Source organism: Alexandromys fortis, unplaced genomic scaffold, assembly GCF_014885135.2.
Source record: "Alexandromys fortis isolate MF-2015 unplaced genomic scaffold, M_Fortis_MF-2015_v1.1 scaffold_160, whole genome shotgun sequence".
Taxonomy (NCBI): domain Eukaryota; kingdom Metazoa; phylum Chordata; class Mammalia; order Rodentia; family Cricetidae; genus Alexandromys; species Alexandromys fortis.
In genome coordinates, this window is record NW_026068035.1 from 3,634,750 (window position 1) to 3,655,495 (window position 20,746).

Consider the following 20,746-nt stretch of genomic DNA (forward strand, 5'->3'; position numbering starts at 1 on the left):
TATAAACCATCTGGAGATCTGGAGTACTTACTGTGTGCCAGGCATTAAATCTGAGTACCCATAATTAGTGAAGAATGAAAGGAAGAGGCCTGGTTAAGTTAGGTTAGCAAGACAGAAAAAAAGGCTTTGCTGTACATATGACGCCAATCATTAAGTCACGCAGTCCCAGCTGAACGTTAAAGCGAAAGGTTCCACCAGTGAAATGCTGCTAGAAGGGTCCCACTGTTCCCAGTTCAATTCCATTTTATCCTTTTATTACTGGTCTTCCTAATTGCCGTTTTCCTGAGGACATCACGGTTGGCCCATGCTACTGAAGGACCAGTTACATCATGACCCACCTTCAGCCTCAGCTTCTCAGATACAAGACAGAAGCTCCAGCTTCTGGACTACCTAACTCCCCATACCTGACCTGATGATTATTATTTTTTGAGATGGTTTCTCTGTATCGTTGGCTGTGTTGGAACTCATTCTGTAGACCAGGCTGGCCTTGAACTCAGAGATCTGCCAGCCTCTGCCTCCTGAGTGCTGGGATTAAAGGAGTGCGCCACCGTGCCCGGCTAACTGTCCCGATTATTATTCAGTCTTTAATATTACCTATTTTAACTACAAGCTTAAACATCCCCAATTTTAAAGGATCTAGTCTGAAAGTGAAGGTTTTTTTATTTTTATTTTTTTACACACACACACACACACAAAAAAAAAAAACAAGGCCTTATTGAGTAGCCCAGGTTAGCCTTAAACTCACGGAGATCCTGGCCCTGCAACTTGACTGTTGGAATTGTGACTTGTGCCACCTCAACAGCTTATAAAAGAACATTTTTAAAAGAAAGCTTTTTACCCTGAAGGTAATTTTTACTTATTTTTAAAAGCGAAGTTTGTTTAGTTGTTATATGTGCTTTCAAATGACTGGAGTAAATGCATTTGTCACGTGACCCATATATGACCGGAACAGATGGCCAGGCCTTTGAAGTGCACTTAGGAAACACTAGGTCAGCCACTGCCGATGTCCTTACTCTTGGATCAAGAGTTGAATAAATGAGACAGTGAATGTAGATAATGTTGCTACTAGAACTTTGGCATAATTTCAGCTTGGGTGTAAAAATGGGTAGTTGACTTTGAGGGTCTGTTTGTTACCAAGCTGGATGTCTAGGGAGGTTCCTCTGTCTGTAAAGTCTTCAGTGACTTTTTTTTTTAAATATTTATTTATTTATTATGTATACAATAGTCTGTCTACATGGATGCCTGCAGGCCAGAAGAGGGCACCAGACCTCATTACGGATGGTTGTGAGCCATCATGTGGTTGCTGGGAATTGAACTCAGGACCTTTGGACGAGCAGGCAATTCTCTTAACCACTGAGCCATCTCTCCAGCCCTTCAGTGACTTCTAGTACAAGATTCTTTCATGTATTTTTTTTAGAGCTGGCCAATTTTAAATAGAGGGTTTTCATGTCTGGTATAGGAGGGTTTTTTTTTTTTTTCTCTTTTTTTTAAAAGATAGTTTTTCTGTGTAACAGCCCTAGCTATCCTGGAACTTGCTCTGTAGACCAGGCTGGCCTCGAACTCAAAGAGATCCACCTGCTTCTGCCTCCCTTGTGCTAGGATTAAAGGTGTGCTCCACAGCCACCCAGCGGTACTGGAGTTTTTACTAGACAGTTTAAGGCTCTTGTGGAGAGCATTGTCAGCCCAAGTTGCATATCTTCATTTAAGGTATTCATATCTGCATATACCCAGTACACACAGTGTGTGTGTGTGTGTGTGCACGCGCGTGCGTGCCTGCTCCTTGCCATGATGGCCATGAACTCACCCTCTGAAACTGTAAGCAAGTCCTCAGTTAAATGGTTTTATAATTTACTTTGATCATATCGTCTCTTTACAGCAACAGACAGTAACGGAGAGGTATACCAGTAACACACTTTAACTCAAAAGCAAAAAAGTTTTTATTTTCTGATATATAAAACCAAAAAAATTTAATATATAGTGACATAGATTTTTTTTTTGGAAAGAAGAGATAAAATGTGGGAGTGGAGTTCCGCTTAGATGAACACTCAGGCATCCACTGAACATGTAGTTCCTCACACACCAGCTTGCAAAGGGCAGGTGGAACCTGTCCTGTTGTCTTTAGTTCCCTTGAATAAGCTGGTTGACATCTGCCAAACAACTTGAGCATGGTGAGAAACAACTCTCCGTCTTGGTAGCAAACCCAGTGTTCTCAACACAAGATACCAAGCAATAGCTTAGCCGAGAACAACTCTTGTGGTAACTGATCGTCAGTGTTTTGGTTCTGTAATACTTGTAATAACACACACTGCAAGCTACTGCAGCAACACACAAGACATTTTTTACACAGAGACTCAGGGAGCATCTTACCCTTGTGCTCAGAAACAAATGGTGGACGACTGAGAAACAGACACGGACTGAGGAGACAATTCTTCAGCAAAAGCTACTTCTGTCCAAGAAACAGTTCTCCAAGGGAAAAGAATTAAGTTCTTCACTTACATTCCAGACAAAGCACAACACCGGGATGCAGTTTCCTTCTGCCATTCATGAAGTCAGGGCAGTTCTGCCTCTGACCAGCAGGTGGAGCTCTCAACCTGGAAGGCTGGGAAGACACTTTAAAACCAATATTTACATGAAAGATTCACTTGGTCAGTTTGTTCTCAGTTAATAAACACGCCATTCTCTCCCCGACACTGTATCCAGACAGAAAACACAATTCATATAAAATTTAATTGGGTCAGGCAATAATAAGCCTCTAAGAAGGTCTAAAAAAGAGTATCTGTCAAAACTATTAAGATTGACGTGATTTGTTCTCATTAAAGAAGCGCGTTCCTGCCCCTGATCACCATTCTAGGAGCGCACACTGATACGCTCCAGCCTCCTCTTATAAAAACAGGCAGCTGCTTTAAAAGCAAAGCTAACACGTACATCCACCCCACCGCTGTGGGGCTTTGGGGGTGTGGTGTTTGCCCCTCATTTCTGCTGAAGACATCTTAAACCTGTGCTGGTCAGTCAACCCAAAGAAAACACTGCTGTAAACATTGGCTTTTACTCCCACGTGGCCTTGTTGGGCCTCGCTGTCCAGCCAGCAGAGCAGTCGGTGGCCGACCTGAGGCTGGGGCAGATCTGCAGATGCCGCCACTATAACCCCAGGGGCTCCGGGGTATAGGCCAGTGGGCCTTCTGAGCTGGCTGTGAGGAAAGCCATCCTCAGACAGTTCCCATTTTCCTGTCGCAGCCACGCAGGGTCAGTAGAGCGCTCGGGCATCACAAGATAGTTTCACATGAGCTAGTTAAAAACATGAATTTTACTATTTTAAAAAAAGTTATCTGTAGAGTTTCATTTTAAAAACCAGAATTTTAAAAAATATTCTCTGTACTTTAGTATTGTTCCACTCTGCAAAGGTTCTGGCCACGCACTGAGCCCAGAATATGTGCAGGTGTGTGTATTTTTAAGTTCCATGATAAAATCCTACAAAAATAGACAGTTTTCTTGTCCAAAAGCTTAAATAAAGAATAGGACTTAGGAATGATGATGAAAAAAAAAAAGAAAGAAAAAGTACGCAATTATTTTTCTTATTTTAAAATTGACATAAAAATGTAAAGTATTTCCCTTTGGAGTCACTATTCATCTAAGAGTACTACACGCTACTCGGCACTCGCCACCCGTGGGTCCCGCTGCCACACAGCCTGGCCAAGTGGCTCAAGTCCTAGAGAGTGATGGCTGGCCCGTGCTCCTCCACACCTCCTTGAGGGAGGACCAGGCTGTGTCGCGGGTCTGGTTTCAGGGAGCTGAGAAATCTGTGGATACTGCCGTTGCTCTCCCGCCCAGAGCTATGCAGGACCATGTCCCTGTGCAGCCTGTGGGCGAGGCTGGTACCATTGGCCCTCGAGAGGCTGCCCGGAGGGACGGCCTGTGTCTTGGGAATGTGCTGAGGTTCCAGAGCCCCCTCAATGACGATGTCGGCTTCCTCGTCGCTCTCCATTTCCTCGGGGTGGAAATTCTGCAGGACGTGGGTGGCCGGCAGGCTGTGGTGACTGGTGGTGCTGTCCGTGGACTGGGCAGAGCTGCCGGATGTACGGCTGCTGCGGACCACGTTGTTCCTTTGGTTGGCAGGCTTGACGGTGACGATGAGGTTGTGGCTGTTGGCAATCATCATGTCTGTGACTTGATCCAATGTCTTTCCAGCCACCTCAATCCCGTTCACCTCCAAGACTTCGTCATTCACAGCCAGTAGCCCAGTGCTCTCGGCAAGGCCCCCAGGCACCATCCGGGAAATGAAGATACCGGGGACTTTCTCTAGCCCGTGGGGGGTCACACGCACACTGGTGCCATCTCGAATGTAGAAGCCCAGCGGCTTTTCGCAGCCGTGTCTGTAGAGCCTGACTCGGCGGTGCGTCTCAGGGAGGATGTCCACATCAATGATGGAGGACACTGGGCGGAAGTCGTGCGGCATGCTGATGTTGAGGTGTGTCCGCCGGCGCAGGCCCTCATCCCTCAGCGTCACCAGCACCTTCTTCTTCCTCGATAGAGTACCTGTTCCGAAGCTGTAGTGGTCTGCCTCTTCTGAAACAGTCCAGAGAGAGGAAAGTGAGTAGTGTCTCCCATGTGGGCAGAAAAGAGCACAAGTATTGCAGCATCCTCATGCAGCCCAGGTCTTTCTGCTACCTGCCTTGCAGCTGCCTCCCCGAGTCTGAATCCCGGAAGTACACTCTCTGGGACTTGACGTGCAAAAAACACTGGGTGATGGGGAATTACCTTCCTTCCCAGTGTTTACCTCCAAACTGGCTCCAGGTCATAAAGCCGAAGAAGCACTTAGAGGGTAAGAGGCGGAAAGAAGAACCCACAGTGAAGAGAATTAGCAGAAGAAAGAAGGGTTAAACATCTGGAAGGCTGGCAAAATCAAAAACGGGTCAATCCACAGCAGGGCCTTGGCTGCAAGAAACTTCTGCAAAGGAGGCTTAAACCACAGCAGGGCCGGGTTGCAGGAAACACCCGCAGATATACGGTTGGACGGGGGGTCTTAAAAATACCCCCCAAGTCTACAGATGATTCCCGTTGTTTCACCTTCCAGCGGCTGGGGCAGAGGACACCGTCTGCCTTAGGTTAACCCCTCTGCTCTCTGTGAGCGCCCTGGTACCAGCAGCACGCAGGCCCTGGCAGAAGGCATTTCCTAGGGAATTGTTCTTGACTGTTTTGGATCAGTGGCTAATGAGGTGTGATAGCACCTTTCACCAGCAGGGTGACAGACCACCGCAAGCTGAAACACGTTTGCATGAATGAACTGGCCTGGGATGTGCTGAGGGAGTAGCCTAGTCTAAAGCAGAGTTTTTAAAAGATGAAAGGCAGTAGCCCGGTGTTTGGGAATGCTGAAGAGAACATTTGCTCAGGTTAGAAAAACACAGCACGTTTATTTTTCTACTAAGACTTTTCTATTTGACACGTGAGGCCATACGAGAAAGCACACTGGGACTCAGATCAAAGGCCTCTGCAGTCCCCATGGCTCGCCTCCCTGGATACACAAGTGTCCGTTTTATATGCTGCTCCCGTGGAGTCTGCGCCTCATGGTGGCCTCCTCTGCATGGACTTGGGATGGTGTGGTGCCTGTCTTTGCCAATAAAAACCTGGCTAGGAAACTGTTTCTCTTCCCAACACCCCCGTCTTCAAAGCCTGACCATTTCCCAGAACTTACAGCAAGACACTGAGAGGTGGCCCGCTCATGCCCTGTGCCCCAGCAGTCTTTCTATTACTGGCTTTCTCACTGGTGTGTCTAAAAGACAGAAGATTGATGGAACAAAAAGAACTGGGCCACAGGCAGGGAAGACTGGATATGAGGGGAGAACAGAATAGGAACAGCCTGGAAGTTAGCAAGATGGACCCAACACCTAGGGGAACTTCTTGTCCTTCATCCTGGAAGAAGACCAGTGGGGAGTCTGGAAACGACGTGGAGAGGCAACTTGAATGCAGGAGGGCCAGTGCCAAAGAGGACAACATCTAGGTTACAAAGCCCCACTGCAGCCGAGACCCTTCTCGGGCAGAGATCCTCATCTGGTAGTGTGCTGAAGGCTGTGTGCAAGAGGAAGCACCTGTCTACAGGTCAGGGCAGGAAGAAAAGCTCCCGCTACGGTCACAAAGCAGTTGGTAAGAATGGTGACACCTTCATGGCTAAGCATCAAGAACTGCCATTAATACCTATTGAAGATACTGCCTGAAGCTAGAAGCAAGGCTAGCCCTGGAGTCGACAGGTGGGCTCACTGTGAGCCTACTGCTCCAGGGAGAGAGCCTCACACAGTCACTGAGCCAGAGCTTGGAGCGGGTTTCTGGAAGCCGGCAAGCAACGGTTTGTGGTGTGGACTCAACTCCTTCCCTCAGCTGAGCTCCTCCGCACAGGACCCCCAGAAGCTTATCACTGGCACCCCACAAGCACCAGCCTCTGTGTTGTGAAGAGCCCCGGACACCACACCGAGGCGGCATCAAGCAGCAGCAGCTATGGAAATGCAGGAAGGCGAGACCTGAGACCTGGAGAAGAGGTGTGAACATGCTGCGCAGTGCGGGGTGAGCGGAGGGCTGTGGGGCAAATTCCCCAGACCTGAAGCCGGTCCTCAGCCCCACAGCTTCACCGGGCCAGGTATTGCTCTAACACATGGACATGAACTTGTGCTCCAAATTTCTCACCAAGAACCTAATTAAAGAAATGCATTCTATCTGTCTCTTCTGCTTGAAGGTGGGACTTTTGCCTCTCCTGTAAAGTGGGGCTTGGGGCACTAAGACATTGGGCCTCTTATGTTGGAGACCCTGAAATTAAAAGCAGTAAGACTCAACAAACCAGGTTCCCTAACTTTTGGCTTCTTAGGTATTGGCTAGAACCTAGTGTCCGGCCCTTGCGTCTCTGGCCCTGATCCCGTCTGTATTTCTAGCTCCCACGTTCATTTAATTATGAACCAGGCAGCTTCAGTAGCTCTAAAGGTTCTGACAAGGCAGCTGTTCCCTTAGGCCCATCACGCTGACCGTCCAAGTGTTCTCACTTTTCGGCATAAGATGCTGCTCCACAGACACAGAGGGACCCTGGGAATTTATGGGACTGTGCTCTGCTGCAGGTACCCTGCCACGGTTCCCAGGATGGTGATGTCATGTGTGAGATGCATGTGCCGGATGCATATGAAGGGCTGGGACAGGACAGCTCTGGATGTAGCATGCGATGAGGTTAGGCACAGCCAGAGGGGTATCAGGGCAGCAAGCCTGGAGCTGGTGCTCCTGGCTTCGGCAGAGTGGGCAGAACCTGGGTGGAGCCCCATAAAAGGGCAGAATGGCGTACTACTGTGTCTGATATCCAGGAGCCCGTGGAAGAGGCTCCCCCAAGTGGAGCAGGTACCACTAGTGCTCCCTGGCTTCTCCACACCGACTTCCTCCAGGCTGGTTCTGGAAACAAGTCCCACCATGGATGGGGGCTTGTCTCAGACGCTCTCGTGCCTGTGGGGGATGTGACGACCCCTGCTCACGGGGCAGGACTTGCGCTCTCCCTGTGTAGTGTGCTGTGCTGGTTGACTGTGCTCTCACATCAGCTAAGCAGCTCCAGAGTGCTAGCCTGGGTCTAGGACCAATGCAGTGAGGAGGGCTACGCTCCGGGTTATAGCTCCACGCTACAGTTATGTCTGAGAACCATGAGCTGGAATGTCGGAGGCCATGCCTACCACTGGCAAAAGGCTGTGTGAGGAAAGGGCATGCTGGCTTCTGGACAGGAAGCAAGCGAGTGAAGTGTTCTGGGGACGCAGACAGACGCCTCGGGAGGCGAAGCAGCGTGTATGTGAGTCTAGCCTTTCTGAACTCTTGGGAAATGGTCCACTCTCGACATACCCTGGACTGTCTTCTCAACAGCCATGTGTGGAACATCCAATCCCTGGCTGCTCCAGGACATCAGCGAAGGAGGGAGGTGAGCTGCAGCCACTGTCTGGCACGCAGGGCTTTCAGACAGCAATGGGTTTCTATCTCTTTTTAATATAAACCACCACACATGGACTTTATTTGTAAAAAATCCCAAACTCTCTAAAAATAAAAATGTTCTAAAGAATGCCCCATTCCTAAAATTCCAACCTTGGTTTCTGAAGTAAATACCTTTAAAAAGAGCAAGACTGTCATAGCTTCTTCACCAAGCAATATGCTAAACCTATTTTCTACAAGCAAACAATTAAAAGAATTTCAACTTTTTGAGCTGAATATATCTTGTTTTCCCTCATATTTTCTTTTTTCTTTTTTTTAAACTTGTTTCAAGATGTCCTCAATAAAAAGACATGGATGGAAAAGGAAGTTTGATCCTGGAAAAACACTGGAGGATATAGGTCTTCAAGAAGCTTTTAAAGAGAAGATTTTCTTACAGACAACTCCTTATACATGTCTTTGACATGGTTAAACTCCCTAATGCTGAGCCAAGCCTTTTTTTGGTGAGGAGAAACCTGCCTCTTTCAGGACTCTGGGGCTGTTCTCCTGGACAGCACCCATTTACTGGACTTCGCAAAGGGCAAGAACAGAAAGATCCCCCTCCTCGTGTGCTGGTCTCCTCCAGGGAATACAGTTGTTTTCTTCTGGGTCTGGGGAAGCCTGCAGCTCGGCGTCAAGCTGGTCCTGCCGAGCTCTCGGAAAGACCCCCTTTCATTATCCACTCGTCATGTTGGATGAGGATCAGAATGGGCGTCAAAGTCTACTTCAGACTGCTGCTGTTTATCATGGCCATAGACAGAAAACGCAAGGGAGGCTGACTCACTGATGCCACGTCTAACAATGGATGGTGGTGAGGTCCCAGCGCTGGCAACGAGCCACCCACTACCTGCACCGTGAAACCCAGTTGGGCAGCCCTTGGCAGCTTGGCAGCCCCAGGCAGCGTTCTTCTCTGTAAGCAGCTGCCGAGAATTACACTGCCTCTTGGCTCCTAAGGAGACTCACCTGACCGCTTCAGCCTCCACTGCCCTGGACTCCTGGCTGCACCAGACAGATACGTCTGGAATCGCCAGTCATCCTGGTCTAGGTCCTGGGGCACTGCATGTTTGCACAGGCTGTTTCAAGGCAGCGGGGAGCTTCAGGCCAGGGCGCAGGCTCTGGAGCTGCTGCACTGGTCTCCCCACGGGTGAAGCAGGACCATCTGCTCCATGACCTCTGCTCCCAGCATCATGAGGTCATGTACTTCTGGGATGTTTTCCAATGCTTCCTTGCTGTGAACAGTTGTATCCCTGGTATTTCCATTCCCAGAAAAAGCAGAGACACAAGAAAACAGTGTCTCATCATCCATCGGGAGCAACAGGCAGGTCAGGAAGGTACGCGGTGATCTCTCCACTCATCCTGGGGACCTTCCCCCTGAACAGTGGATGACATCAGTTCTGCCCTTTGTTTATTCTGCTAAGTCTTCCGAGGGCGGCAGCCTGAACGTGTGTCTGCATGTCCCCTAGACTGGGAATACAACAATCCACACTGAAGAACAAGCAAGGAAGGGGCTTTGTGTCCCCCGATATGAACACCGAGCCCAGCTATTTATTTGTTCAAGATGATCCTGCAGGTGGAGCAGAGCTACAGCTACGACATGGCCTGTCATGAGGAGTATCTGGGAGCAGCCTGGTGGCCACACGCTGGCACAGCACACAACTATCACACTGTCACTTCAGGCACAAGGCACCAAGGAGAAGATGTGGGGACATCTTGGGGAAAGGCGGAAGGGAATGTGCCTCACCTGTCCTGCCGCATGCTCCTGGCCATGCTCCTGGGCCCAGTAGGTGTTCAGAACAGCCCTGGCTTAGAAGGCTATGTATTTTCCCACAACTGCCTGTCCTAATGACAGTTGTTTTAGATGACATAACTAATTTTATTTATGTTAAAAACTTTTGAGACAGGGTCTCAACTGTGTAGCACTGGCTGGCCTTGAACTCACAGAGATTTACCCATCTCTGCCCCTAAGTGCTAAGGTTAAAGGTGTGTGCCACCAAGCATGCTCGCACCCACAGGGTCACATGACCTAGTCCCTCACAATCTGGGATAAAGCACTGATCCAGGTTGGCGTTTCTGTGTGAATGGCTCACACAGTATGATGCTTTTCCATTAATGCTTAGCTTGGGGATACTGTTCAGTAAATATCCCATGCTGAAATACTTTAATGGCTAGATAAGATCCCAGTGTACGGGATTTCCTGAATTCTTTAACTCAGCCTGCTGTCAGACATTTAGTTAAATTTCAGCGTCAGCTGACAGTGATGATGACGCAGGCGGCTTGAACTGTGTACGTCACTGTATGTATCCTGAAGGTGAGTCTTGAAGGTAAGTCCCTGTCACAAGCCCCTCTGGGAACAGTAGACAATAAAATACCTTAGCTACTCGAAGTTATGCTGGGCCCTTTTCTGTCCTGATTCAACCACAGAAACAAATTCAAGAAAACGCCATCAATGCCAGCATCTCTCTGTAATAATGGATCAACCTGGTGTGTGCTTGTAGCATGGCAAGTGGCCTCACACGGCAGCGGCCGTAGCCATTCCTGCGCATGAGCAAGAAGCTGCTAGCTGGAAAGGGAATGCTTTTGAAAAACAAGAAAAAAGGAAGGCAGAAGGCAGGAGACAAAGAACATGCTTCTTGTTCTCTTAAGGATATCAGAATGATGGACCATTTGCAAGACTTGAGTTGCTTGGCCAGCATGCCCACACAAGTGCATCCCCCAGCCTCAACTTGTCTGTGGGCAGCCCGAGACCAGACAGCATCTCTCCCCACATAACTCAAATGTAGACATACAGGAAACATCTTGAAGAGCCACACCACTGCACACAAAACAAGCCGGAGCAAGATCCTATTTCTAACAACAAAAGACACATCGATATTTTAAAGCCTGTCAGAGAAGTTGAAAAGCCATGAGTTAAAAAGGAACCCCAGATTCTCTGGTAGTTCTGTCTCCCACAGCTTTGTCTAGAAGGGTTAAGACTTATTCCCTTCCTCTGCTCTCCCCTCAACCTCTAGCCTCTAGGGCAACCCCAAGTGATACCAGTGCGGAAAAGCGCATTACGGAATTCCCTATGTGAGCAGCTCGAACACCAGCCATGGGGAAGGGCTCGTGAGTATATGAGCACATAGACCCTGCAATCTCAGAGCTGCATGCAGCTTCATGCTCAGGCCGAGGGACGTTTGCAGCTGTGCTCTCCCGCATGAAGGCAAAGCAGCGGCACAGGCTTATGTTGTGGGTTTCTACTACGTTTACTACGACAGACAGCCGCCTCAGCTCTGCCGGACTCTGCCGTCAAGACTATGACAGACAGCCACCTCAGCTCTGCCGGATTCTGCTGTCAAGCTCAGGGCTTCTGAGAAGAATGAGGGCCACAAGTCTAGCATGATGTATGAGCCCTCTACCACTGTCACCCTAATAATTTGCTTGCGCTGAAAACCTTGCTAGTCAGACAGCAAGGTTCTGAAGGGGCAGCCTGCTGAGTACAGTGTTGTCCACCTGTAATCCGAGCCACTGTGAGGCTGCGACAGAGGATGGAGAATTTGAGGCCAGCACAAGCTACACAGAGGAACCCTGTCTTTAAAATGAAAACAGAACAGCCCAGAACAAAAAAAAAAATTGGGGCTCACAGCCAGAGCAGAACAGGAGGTGATGGTGGCGCCCAGCACTTTCTGGTCGAATGCTGGTGACTGGAGGAGCTGGCCTGGCTGGGCCTTAGGTGCCTGCTCATGCTGAGAACTGCCCCTTTGAAAAGCCTGTCTCTCTAGGAGTCTATCATGCTGATTAGGCCTTGAGCTGCTGGGCTTCCCCAAAGCTGGCTGGTACCCAGCACTTCTTGCAGCTTCTATCTCCCACACACTCTGTGGGAAAGGCCGGCATGGCGAACATCTCTATTCTTTATAGAAAGTTTCCATGGTCAAAATCAAGAAGGGACAGAAGAGCATCCATGGGCTGGTGAGGCACTGAGACCCTTGACCCTTGACCTGCTGCCTAGGTACTAGCTCCCATTTGCTCTCCGTCCATTTGGTTTAGCTTTATTGACTGACTGACTGATTTAGAACCACTTTTAGAGTATACAATTCAGTGACTGCTAGTATGCGGAACCATTGCCACTACCCAGTCACAGGATGTTCCTATCACCACACAAGAAGCCTGTGCTACTGACGTCCTCGCCTTCCTGCCCTGATAACCTCTTGACCTCTCGGTGATTCTTTTCGGGTTTCACCTGCTTGGGGCATTTTGTATGAATACAGCCAAGCAACACAGTTCTTTGTGTCTGGTTTCTTTTGGGGCCATGTAGTGTTCCCACTTCCCAGTGCTTCCTTAAGTTTCTACCATGTTGTACAAGGTAATCTCCTTTTATGGCTGAATTCTGTTCCCTTTCTGCAGATGCCTGACATTCGTGTGTTCATTCAGCCAACCCTATTGGTTATTTCTACTGTTGCCTAATGTGAACAGTGCTGCTGCAAACACCTGTGCCTACAAGCTTTACAGTTATCAGTAATCGTGGTGTGTGTGTGTGCGCGCGCGCGCGCGCGCACGTGTGTGTGGTGATGGGGACCTAACCCAGGGTCTTCCTTGCACATTAAACATGTACGCTGCCCGGAGCTGTAGGTTAATGTGTTAAGGACCTGGCCGACTGTTCCCCACAGTGGCTGTAACATTTTCATTCCGCACACGGAGGGAGGGTTTGCGGTTGCTTCCCTATCTTCTTGATAGTATTGGGTTTTGTCGGCTTGCTGATGTCATGATGGGTTCTGATTTGCATTTCCTCGTGGCCAGGGATGCTGAACACCTGTTAGGAGCTTGTGGCAGTTGTGTTTGTTCTTCGGTCAGACACCTATTCAGATCTTTTGTTCGCTTCCTACTGTTCTTTCTTTTTCATCACTGACCCAAACGTTCTTTATATATCTTAGATACAAGTCCCTTAGAAGGCAGAGGATTTGCATATATTTTCTTCCATTTTCTAAGATGTCTTTTCACTTTCTCAATAGTGTCCTTTGGGATAAACCAGAGGTAAAACCATAGTTTAACATTTTGATGTTCAATCTATATTTCTTTTGCTTGTATTGCATGTGTATGTTGTATGGTTGTGTGTGTGTGTGCTCTATTAAAGAACTAATCTCCAGTGAACCAGCATTCTTCTTTCTGCTCCCTGTCTGGAGATAAAACATGACTGACCACCTCATGCCCCTGCCACCACAGTTAGAGCAACTGCTGCCACCATGCCTTTCCTCAAACCAAATGAGCCCAAATTAAATCCTCCCTTAAAAAACAAGAATCATCTCCAGACCCAAAGCTATGTCCTCATACGTCGCTAAGCACCAAACACAGTAACTGTGGCCCCGATTTATGAAAGCAGATCTGCAAGCATCACTCTTTGCTTCTCCCCGCCTGAGAGAACTGGCTCCACCCTGCTGAAGGCCAAGAGAAGGGGCGCGATGTAAAAATGAATGGATCAGTTTTAGAGGCCAAGTGCTACCATGCAGAGCCACCGGTGCCCCCAGTGTCACACGGACATATGGCGCATCAGGAACGGTGCTGCCTTGGGCCACTGAAGAACATCTACCAGGCAGGTAGAAAGACAGAAGTCTGTGGAACTACTGGGAAAGGGAGTAGGTTATGGCTGGGCATCGAAACAACCTGTTTGGAACAGGCCACAGTCATAGGGAAGGGCAGTTATAACCCAAAGATGTCGACTTGCAGAAAGGGGAAGAAAGCAAAAATTGGTGACTCCCCCCATCCCCCAAGTAAGTTTCTTCAAACAGTTCTTTCTTGAAAGTTGAGAGTAAAAAGAAAACCAAATGCCGACAACGCTTTTGTGGCTGACGGGAAACGGGAGGCTGGCGGCTGCAGTGTGCCTGCAGGACCAAGCCTGTCTGGCTCTCCCGTGGGCTGAGGCAATGGCAAACAGACTAGATAAAGTAACAAAACAGGAAAGGTCCAGCTATCCTACCCCTTATCGACAGTCCGGCACTAACCTTTTCCGTGACAGGCTTCGGAGCTGGGCGCTACCCTTGCAGCTCACTTAGCCTTTAGTGCTTCCGCAGAGCCCACGGCTGGCTGGGCTTCAGCATATGGACTGGAGGCGCACAAGGGAGCTAAGAGCACACGTGTACGTGTAACTGCTCTTCCACATTTTGCCTTCATGGCTCTCTTGAGTGCAGAGCTCACTCTGTACTGCTTCAGGGATGTACGATTGCCCCGCTCCTCAGTCTCTGTGTGGGCACTGGGAGCCTACAAACATCCCTGTCACAGTGGCTGTAGAGAACATCCACCATCACCCAGTCCATCCGTGCCTCTGGTGACTTCAGGAAAGCAGGATTGCTGCGTGCTAACCGATCTGGGCTGTGGGTCTCCCACACCTGTTCGGTGTGGAGCGTCTCTCAACCCACCAATCCCAATGGGGCATCAGCCATAGCATCATGGGCATGAATACCCTGATGTCATCTGGTCAAAGGTCAGCAGGTCTAAGAGATCCTTTCGAAGGGAAGACGCTCACTCAGTGGCTCTACACTGAGGGTCTGTGGTTAGAAACAACCCACATTGTGGAAGAGGAAAGAGACCCAGAGTCAATGGGATGGACAGACGGCACTTCACAGACAGGGAATACCAATAAAAGAGAGGCAGGCCCAAGAGGATAGCATAGCCACTAAAGGACCGGGGTCAGGAACCGGAAGCCACCTTCTCTGTTCAGAGCACACGAATACTGTCTCTCATTCAGGCTTTCCCCGAAGGAGATGCTTGGTGTTTTGTTTAAACTGAGAACACAATTGTACTTGGCCATCATAACTCTCAAGTGAGCAATGGCCTATAATGTACCCTTCCTATTCTTTATAAAACCAAAATTGAAAAGCTCCAGATATCCAGGCAAGCACCTGACCGTGACTCTTGTCCCACCTGGTCTTGGCCTCCGTGGGGAGCACAGGGGCAGCTAACTTGGCCCAAAGTAAGTGCATAGGGATATCTGTAGGGTTGGAAAGAGTACATCTCAGGCGGGTTCCCCAAGGGGCTTCTCCCGCTGCCTACCCAGGCTCCTGTTCTCACACAAGCAAAGAATGAGTACTGAAGGAGGCGGGGCCTCACCTGGGGACCTCACCCAGCTGTGCTGGGCAGACATGAGGACAGACCATGGGTCATAAGCAAAACGTATTCACTTACATAACCCCTCACCAGTCCTGGGCCACACCCATACAAACATGTGTAGGCACACACAGGATAAGCAGCTGTTCATAGGGAAAAGTGATTTTTGTTTGTTCAGTTTGACCGGATAGTTATGATTTGTCTAAAAAAAGAAAAAAAAAAATCAACCAATGGCAAGTGAGTGAGTCCTGTCATTCTCGGAGACAGGGCCTCTCTGCTCCGTGATAATTTGGTTTGGGTATGCAAACCTGGTGCCTTTTACCTAAATTTAATGGCTGTCTTACGTGACGCTGATCATGTGCTCATGTGTCACTGCTACTGAGGGGAGCCCCCAACTCCTGGCTGCTCTTGCTCAGTGCTTGCTTCCTTTGCTAGAGAGGAGTGGCTGAAGGACAACAACATGGGTTCCTCTGAAGAAAGGAAAAATTCCCCATCGCGTTCTTTCCTTCAGAGTACTGAAATTCCGCAAGGAAGGTGTGAGAGGTGTGTCTGGGGGAGCTGCAGCTGCAGCTGCAGTCACACACACACTCACTCACACACACACACACACACACACACACACAGGACGCCTAGCCCATTCTGACTGGGCAGTTTGTTAAGACGTCTCCTATAGCCCCGGGCCATTGCCTGTTGAGTCAGCACCTGGCCTGTGGTCCTCACAGGGTTGGGAGGGTGGAGCCTCCCAGAGAGAGGCAGACGTGTCCTTCAGGACAACGCAAACCTCTGAGTGTCTTCCCACGTGATTGACACATCAGGAGAACACTGCAGTTGGTCAGCAGGGCTGGGGGTGGAGACAGTGTCACCGCCTGACAGGTGAGGAGAGGATGAAGGCAGACTGGGCGTGGGAAGGAAGTACCTTGGGGTCCACTTCAGTATCCTCAAATGTTCCTGCTCCTTTGCTTGTCACCTCTCACCCCTTCAGGGTTGGGCCAGAGGGCCATTGCTCACTATTCCCAGGAAGGAGGAGAGTGGGTAGCAGAAAAGCTACCCGAGAAGCAGCAGCCTATGAAGTTAGTGCAAAGATGTATGTCAGGGGCCAGAGGATGAGGAGAAATGGCAAGGATGAGGGAGAGCTGGTCACAAAGCACCATGGGAACTTGTTCTTTCTAAATCCTTCAGGAGGACCAGGTGCAGAGCACAGCCAGGCTCAGGTGGCATGGTTCACAACACCCTTATAGGAAGGGCCTAAGGCAGCTATGATCAGTAGGGGCTCTACTGGCACCCACCTGGAGAGGCCAGGAGTACAGATAGGCTACTAATATGCACAAACAAAAAAGGTTTTTTAAAAATCTTTGCTAGCTAATGCTTGATAGCAAAGAGCCATCTAGCTAGAATACCACGGAGAGGGATTCTAGCTCACACCCACACCTCCAGCGGAGGTTCTTCAAATGCCTGAGACCTTATAGGTTTAGTCTGGGGGACAGGAAATAGCTGAGCATTAGCTTAGCAGGTAGGAAGGGAAGGCAGACAGTCCAGAGGCTCAATCCTCAGCCAGGATTCTGCCGGGGACACTGTTCACACAGGGCTCCGTCAGAGCGGACTCTTCCTTAGCCATATGCTCCAGTGGCCAAACTCCTCCCGTGTTCCCTCCTGCCGGAAGGCCTGAAGGCCCTGGGAGGGGCCTGCTTGAGCACCCCTGTTTTCACAGCTGGGGAAAGTACACGGACTGCATCCCTATGAGGTCCATCTGTCGTGCAGGCTGGAAGGGCTGCCCACAGACCTGCATTTCTGCTGGGCCCACTCCATGCTGCCTCATAGCCCCCCCTGCAGCTCCCTGTTAGGTACAAAACCAAGGTTGCAACAACTGGGCTCCAAGGCCTGAGAGGGCTGAGCACGCGTCCCTGGCTGTCCCCTGGCTGTCGGCTGTTCCCAGGCCCCTCACTGCACAGAACCACCTGCCTTTGCCCCATGTCCCTATCTGTGATAAGCACTTAACCTGCCCGCTGGTTCTCAGGGCCCCCTTCCTTGTTCACTGACAATAGTCTCAATCCATAGGTACAGGGAGTAGCAGGTACCCGAATCCTGGAATCATATTTGGAAGTGGGTGACTCCTATAAGCAAAAGTTTTTTTTTTTTTAAGGTTTTTGCTAGTTAATGCCCGAGGAGCCAACCTTCCCATGTTCTGACACGGGCTGAACCCCAAAGTCACTGCTGACAAGAGCTGCAGATGTACACTAAAAGTCTCTTCATGTCTTAGGGGAGCGGTACACAAAACAGCTTTCTCTGCTACATAGGACGCTAATTCAACACTTTTGATTTTCTAGAGGAGCTGAGAAGAGCCCCTCACCTCAGTTCCCAGGAAGCACAGTCACAGGGCCTCTAGACTTCTGACTGACTGGAAACAGACAACCTAGTCTTTGAACCAATGTTTCTGCAGGCCTTTTTAGTGGATACTTCTGTTTTATTTTTCAAAAGTTCTGGGCACAGGGCTCCCATCTGACTGAAGCTGCAGATGCTTTAAAAAGCTGTGAGCAGTAGCCCAGCTGGTCAGAAACCATTCCCCCATTCCCTCAGCCTTCCTCCTCAAGCCCACTGCCCACAGGGAAGGAGCTGGCTCGGGTCTCACACCGGGCCTGTTGGCAGGCAGTCTGCTCTCCATCATAGTATACCTGAGCCACGAACCTGCTTCTGAAGGGAAATTAAAGGGGGAAGGAGAGGCTCAGCAGAGTGAGACTTGGTGAAGCCCAAGAGTCAGGGTTGCAAATGGGTGAGCACGGGGCAGGGAACAGCACACGGGTGGGAGGGCGGGCGGAGCAGGAGCTGTGTCTGTCTTCCCAGCTGCTCTGAAATGGAACATCAGTGTCTGGAGCCAGACAGTGCCCACTGGCAGGGGAGGGAGGGAATGGTGCACACAAATCCCAGCTCAGTGGAACCCGCAGCCAGCCCTGCCGCAGCCTCCCTCAGGGCCAAGCAGGCTGGGAGCTGCTTTGTCTTTTGTCAGGGTCGCTGCAGGGGAGAGGCTGTCAGGGCTCCTGCAGAGGCATTCCTTTGGCTGTGGCACTCACTGCCTTCCAGACCACAATCGTCTAAATTCAGCAAAACCAGTCACAAGGACCCCTCTGTTTCAAAGTGGCGGTAACGGTTCTATAAAATTTTAATTAGTAAAGAAGGGAAAACAAAGTAAGTGACACCTGCAAGGACAGCTGAAAAGTCTTCCAGTTAGCTAGTAAACGTGGACACCCAAAGAGCAGGCACATAGGGCCAAGTGTCCACGTGTGGGTGCCGCTGAAGCCAGGACTTCAGTGTCCGTGCATGGTTGTGGGGCAGCACTTAAAAGTTTCTAACTTGTGTTTCTTTTTTTTTTTTTCAAAATTATCTTTATTTATTTATTTTTTTAACTTGTGTTTCTTGTGACTTTCTTTATAAATATATTAGTGGTCAAGTGACATCATTTTCCTCGGCCTTTCCTGTTCTCTGAACAAAATGAAGTCAGTCTACCTGAGAGAATTCCTCCTGACATGGATGAGGGATGCTAGGCCTCTGGCGAGAGATGGGCATTCCCTGAACCCATGAGGTCAGGAACAGCATGAGAGCATCTCTCCTTACTCTTCTAGCCTTAGCAAGCGAGCAAGAAAAGGAAAGAAAGCGGACCCAGGTGAGCAGTACAACTCTCTCCGGGAATGGGATTGCTGGGTTACACTGGGACCAGTTATCACCAAGCTTACCTGAGCGCACAAGGCCATGCAAACATTTGTCATGAATGCCCACAATCACAACAGCTGAAAGGTGTGCACAGACCAAACGCCTGCCGACTGAAAAGGGCGAGCAAAGCAGTGCTGCGCATGCACAATGATGGCATTCCATCACAAGAAATGAGGAGACACCGTGGCGCTCTAACATGGATATGCTAAGTGAAGGACTTACCATGGACTGTTGGGTTTTGTTTATGCAAATTGTCCACAATGGGAAACCTATAGTCTGACGGTAGATTGGTGGTTTTCAGCGCATGCAAAGTATTAGGGTGACTGCTAATGGGACAGTCCTTTGGGGGGAAGGTGATGAAAATGTTCTAAAGGTTACTATGGCAGTGGCTGTACGGCTTTGAGGAGGCACTGACAACCGACAAGGGGATGCTCTGGACAGGCCGGTGACATGGTGTATAGGAACTGTCCTCACAGCTCCTGACCTGCTGTGACGTCAGGGAGTCCAGGTTTTGCTTTCAGTTCACGCTCCTTCCTTTAAACACTAACAATGTAAACCACTCTTCTACACACGCCCCTTATCCTAGAACAGCCTGCCCCCAGCTCTAAGCAGGTCCTGCCTGTTATCTCCCAAGATAAGGGAGTTACGCCAATGGCTTGAGGACTGGCCTGACTCCCACAGGGGACCTCGGCCCAGGGTCTGGCTGCAGCCGTGGTGAGTCTGTGAGTTCTAGCCAAACTGACAATGGCTGTACCTTCCTGCCCAGGTTCTTTATTCTGTCAACTCTCAAATGCTTCTATTTTGGTTACAATGCCTTTTAGCAATTTGAGACTGCTGGGCCCAGCTGTACGCAGTGAGGCACAGGAACGAGGGTTAACCCCAGGCCCTTGCCTGCCTGTTCAGTCAGAGCACGTGATGAAGAGAAACCAAAGTGGCTGCTAACCATTGTCGTCTCGAGGACAAGGTGTGCACAGAGGGGCTTGCTTCTCTGCTCTCCGGACTCTGCTAACACTGTTTCATTACCAGCGCCAATCACACCCTCGTCAGACGATGGTCAGTACAGTCATCTCCTTTTTGAACAAGACAAATTAGGTACACTAAGGCAACACAGGAAGAGTTGGAATTCAAATATACATTCAACATGGAAGAGATCATTTCTTCACTAACTCTGAACCAACATTTTAGTGAAGTCCTGCCTGCCACCTTGGGAATCTCTCAAGGGGGGAAGATGCGTCATGGGGCCCCAAGGGTGGTGTCCACTCACCCCGCTGCCTACAAGACCCCCCTGCACATGGCCCCCTCTCTCCCACGTCGGAGATGACTGTGAGACCATGACACTGCCGCAGAGGCTCTCAGCCCCCAGTCAGCATTATGTTTAGATCTAACCAGGTGACGGAGCAGAGGGGCTCAGGCTAATGGGGTGAATTCTGACAGACAGAAAGCTAAACCCAGATGTCTGCTAGGCATGATTCCTCAGCCCGTTGCTCAGGCTGTCGGTCTGGAAATGGAAGCCAGACAGACAGCAAGAACAGGTTGGATCAGCCCTGTACACAGGCATCTGTGTGCAAAGTTCACACCCGCCTTCAGCTTCCTGCTCCAAGCGTGAGGTTCACACGCGCGTGCATTCTTTCTAGCACAATATTAGAAGGGTTGAGTTTGTAGCTCACCAGGGTACTGCAGTGCTTAGGTTCACGGGGAGGGGGAGGTTCCAGCTGAACGCTGAATGTTGCACGCTCACTAGTGAGAACTGGGGGAGGCTGTGCGAGGTGAACCTACGAGCTCCAAGTGTGGCCTTGCTCTTAAAGGATTCACTCTCAACAGCCAACTGGATCCTAAAAAATAACAGATTTTAATATTACTGTAAAGTGATTAAAATCATTTTGGTGAAAACACATAGGCCTCCTCTGTGGGCTTCCTTTTCCAGACTTGGAGTCAAAATGACTTGAATGTCATAGCACCCTGAGGCACAGTTATTCTAGGTATAACCAAACATCCCAGG

General features: G+C 49.6%; 1 protein-coding gene across 2 annotated transcripts in view; it reads right to left on the reverse strand.

The window, feature by feature from the left end:
- Nucleotides 1-1,940: 1,940 nt before the first annotated feature.
- Pard6g (par-6 family cell polarity regulator gamma) overlaps nucleotides 1,941-20,746 on the reverse strand; it is a 65,442-nt gene continuing 46,636 nt past the window's right edge. The window contains exon 3 of one of the 2 annotated variants that reach the window (XM_050165027.1): nucleotides 1,941-4,563. In XM_050165027.1, the coding sequence (XP_050020984.1) occupies nucleotides 3,707-4,563 (857 nt within the window). In that variant the 3' untranslated portion in view covers nucleotides 1,941-3,706. The remainder of the gene's footprint in view (nucleotides 4,564-20,746) is intronic. The other variant, XM_050165028.1, reaches the window with a different exon arrangement.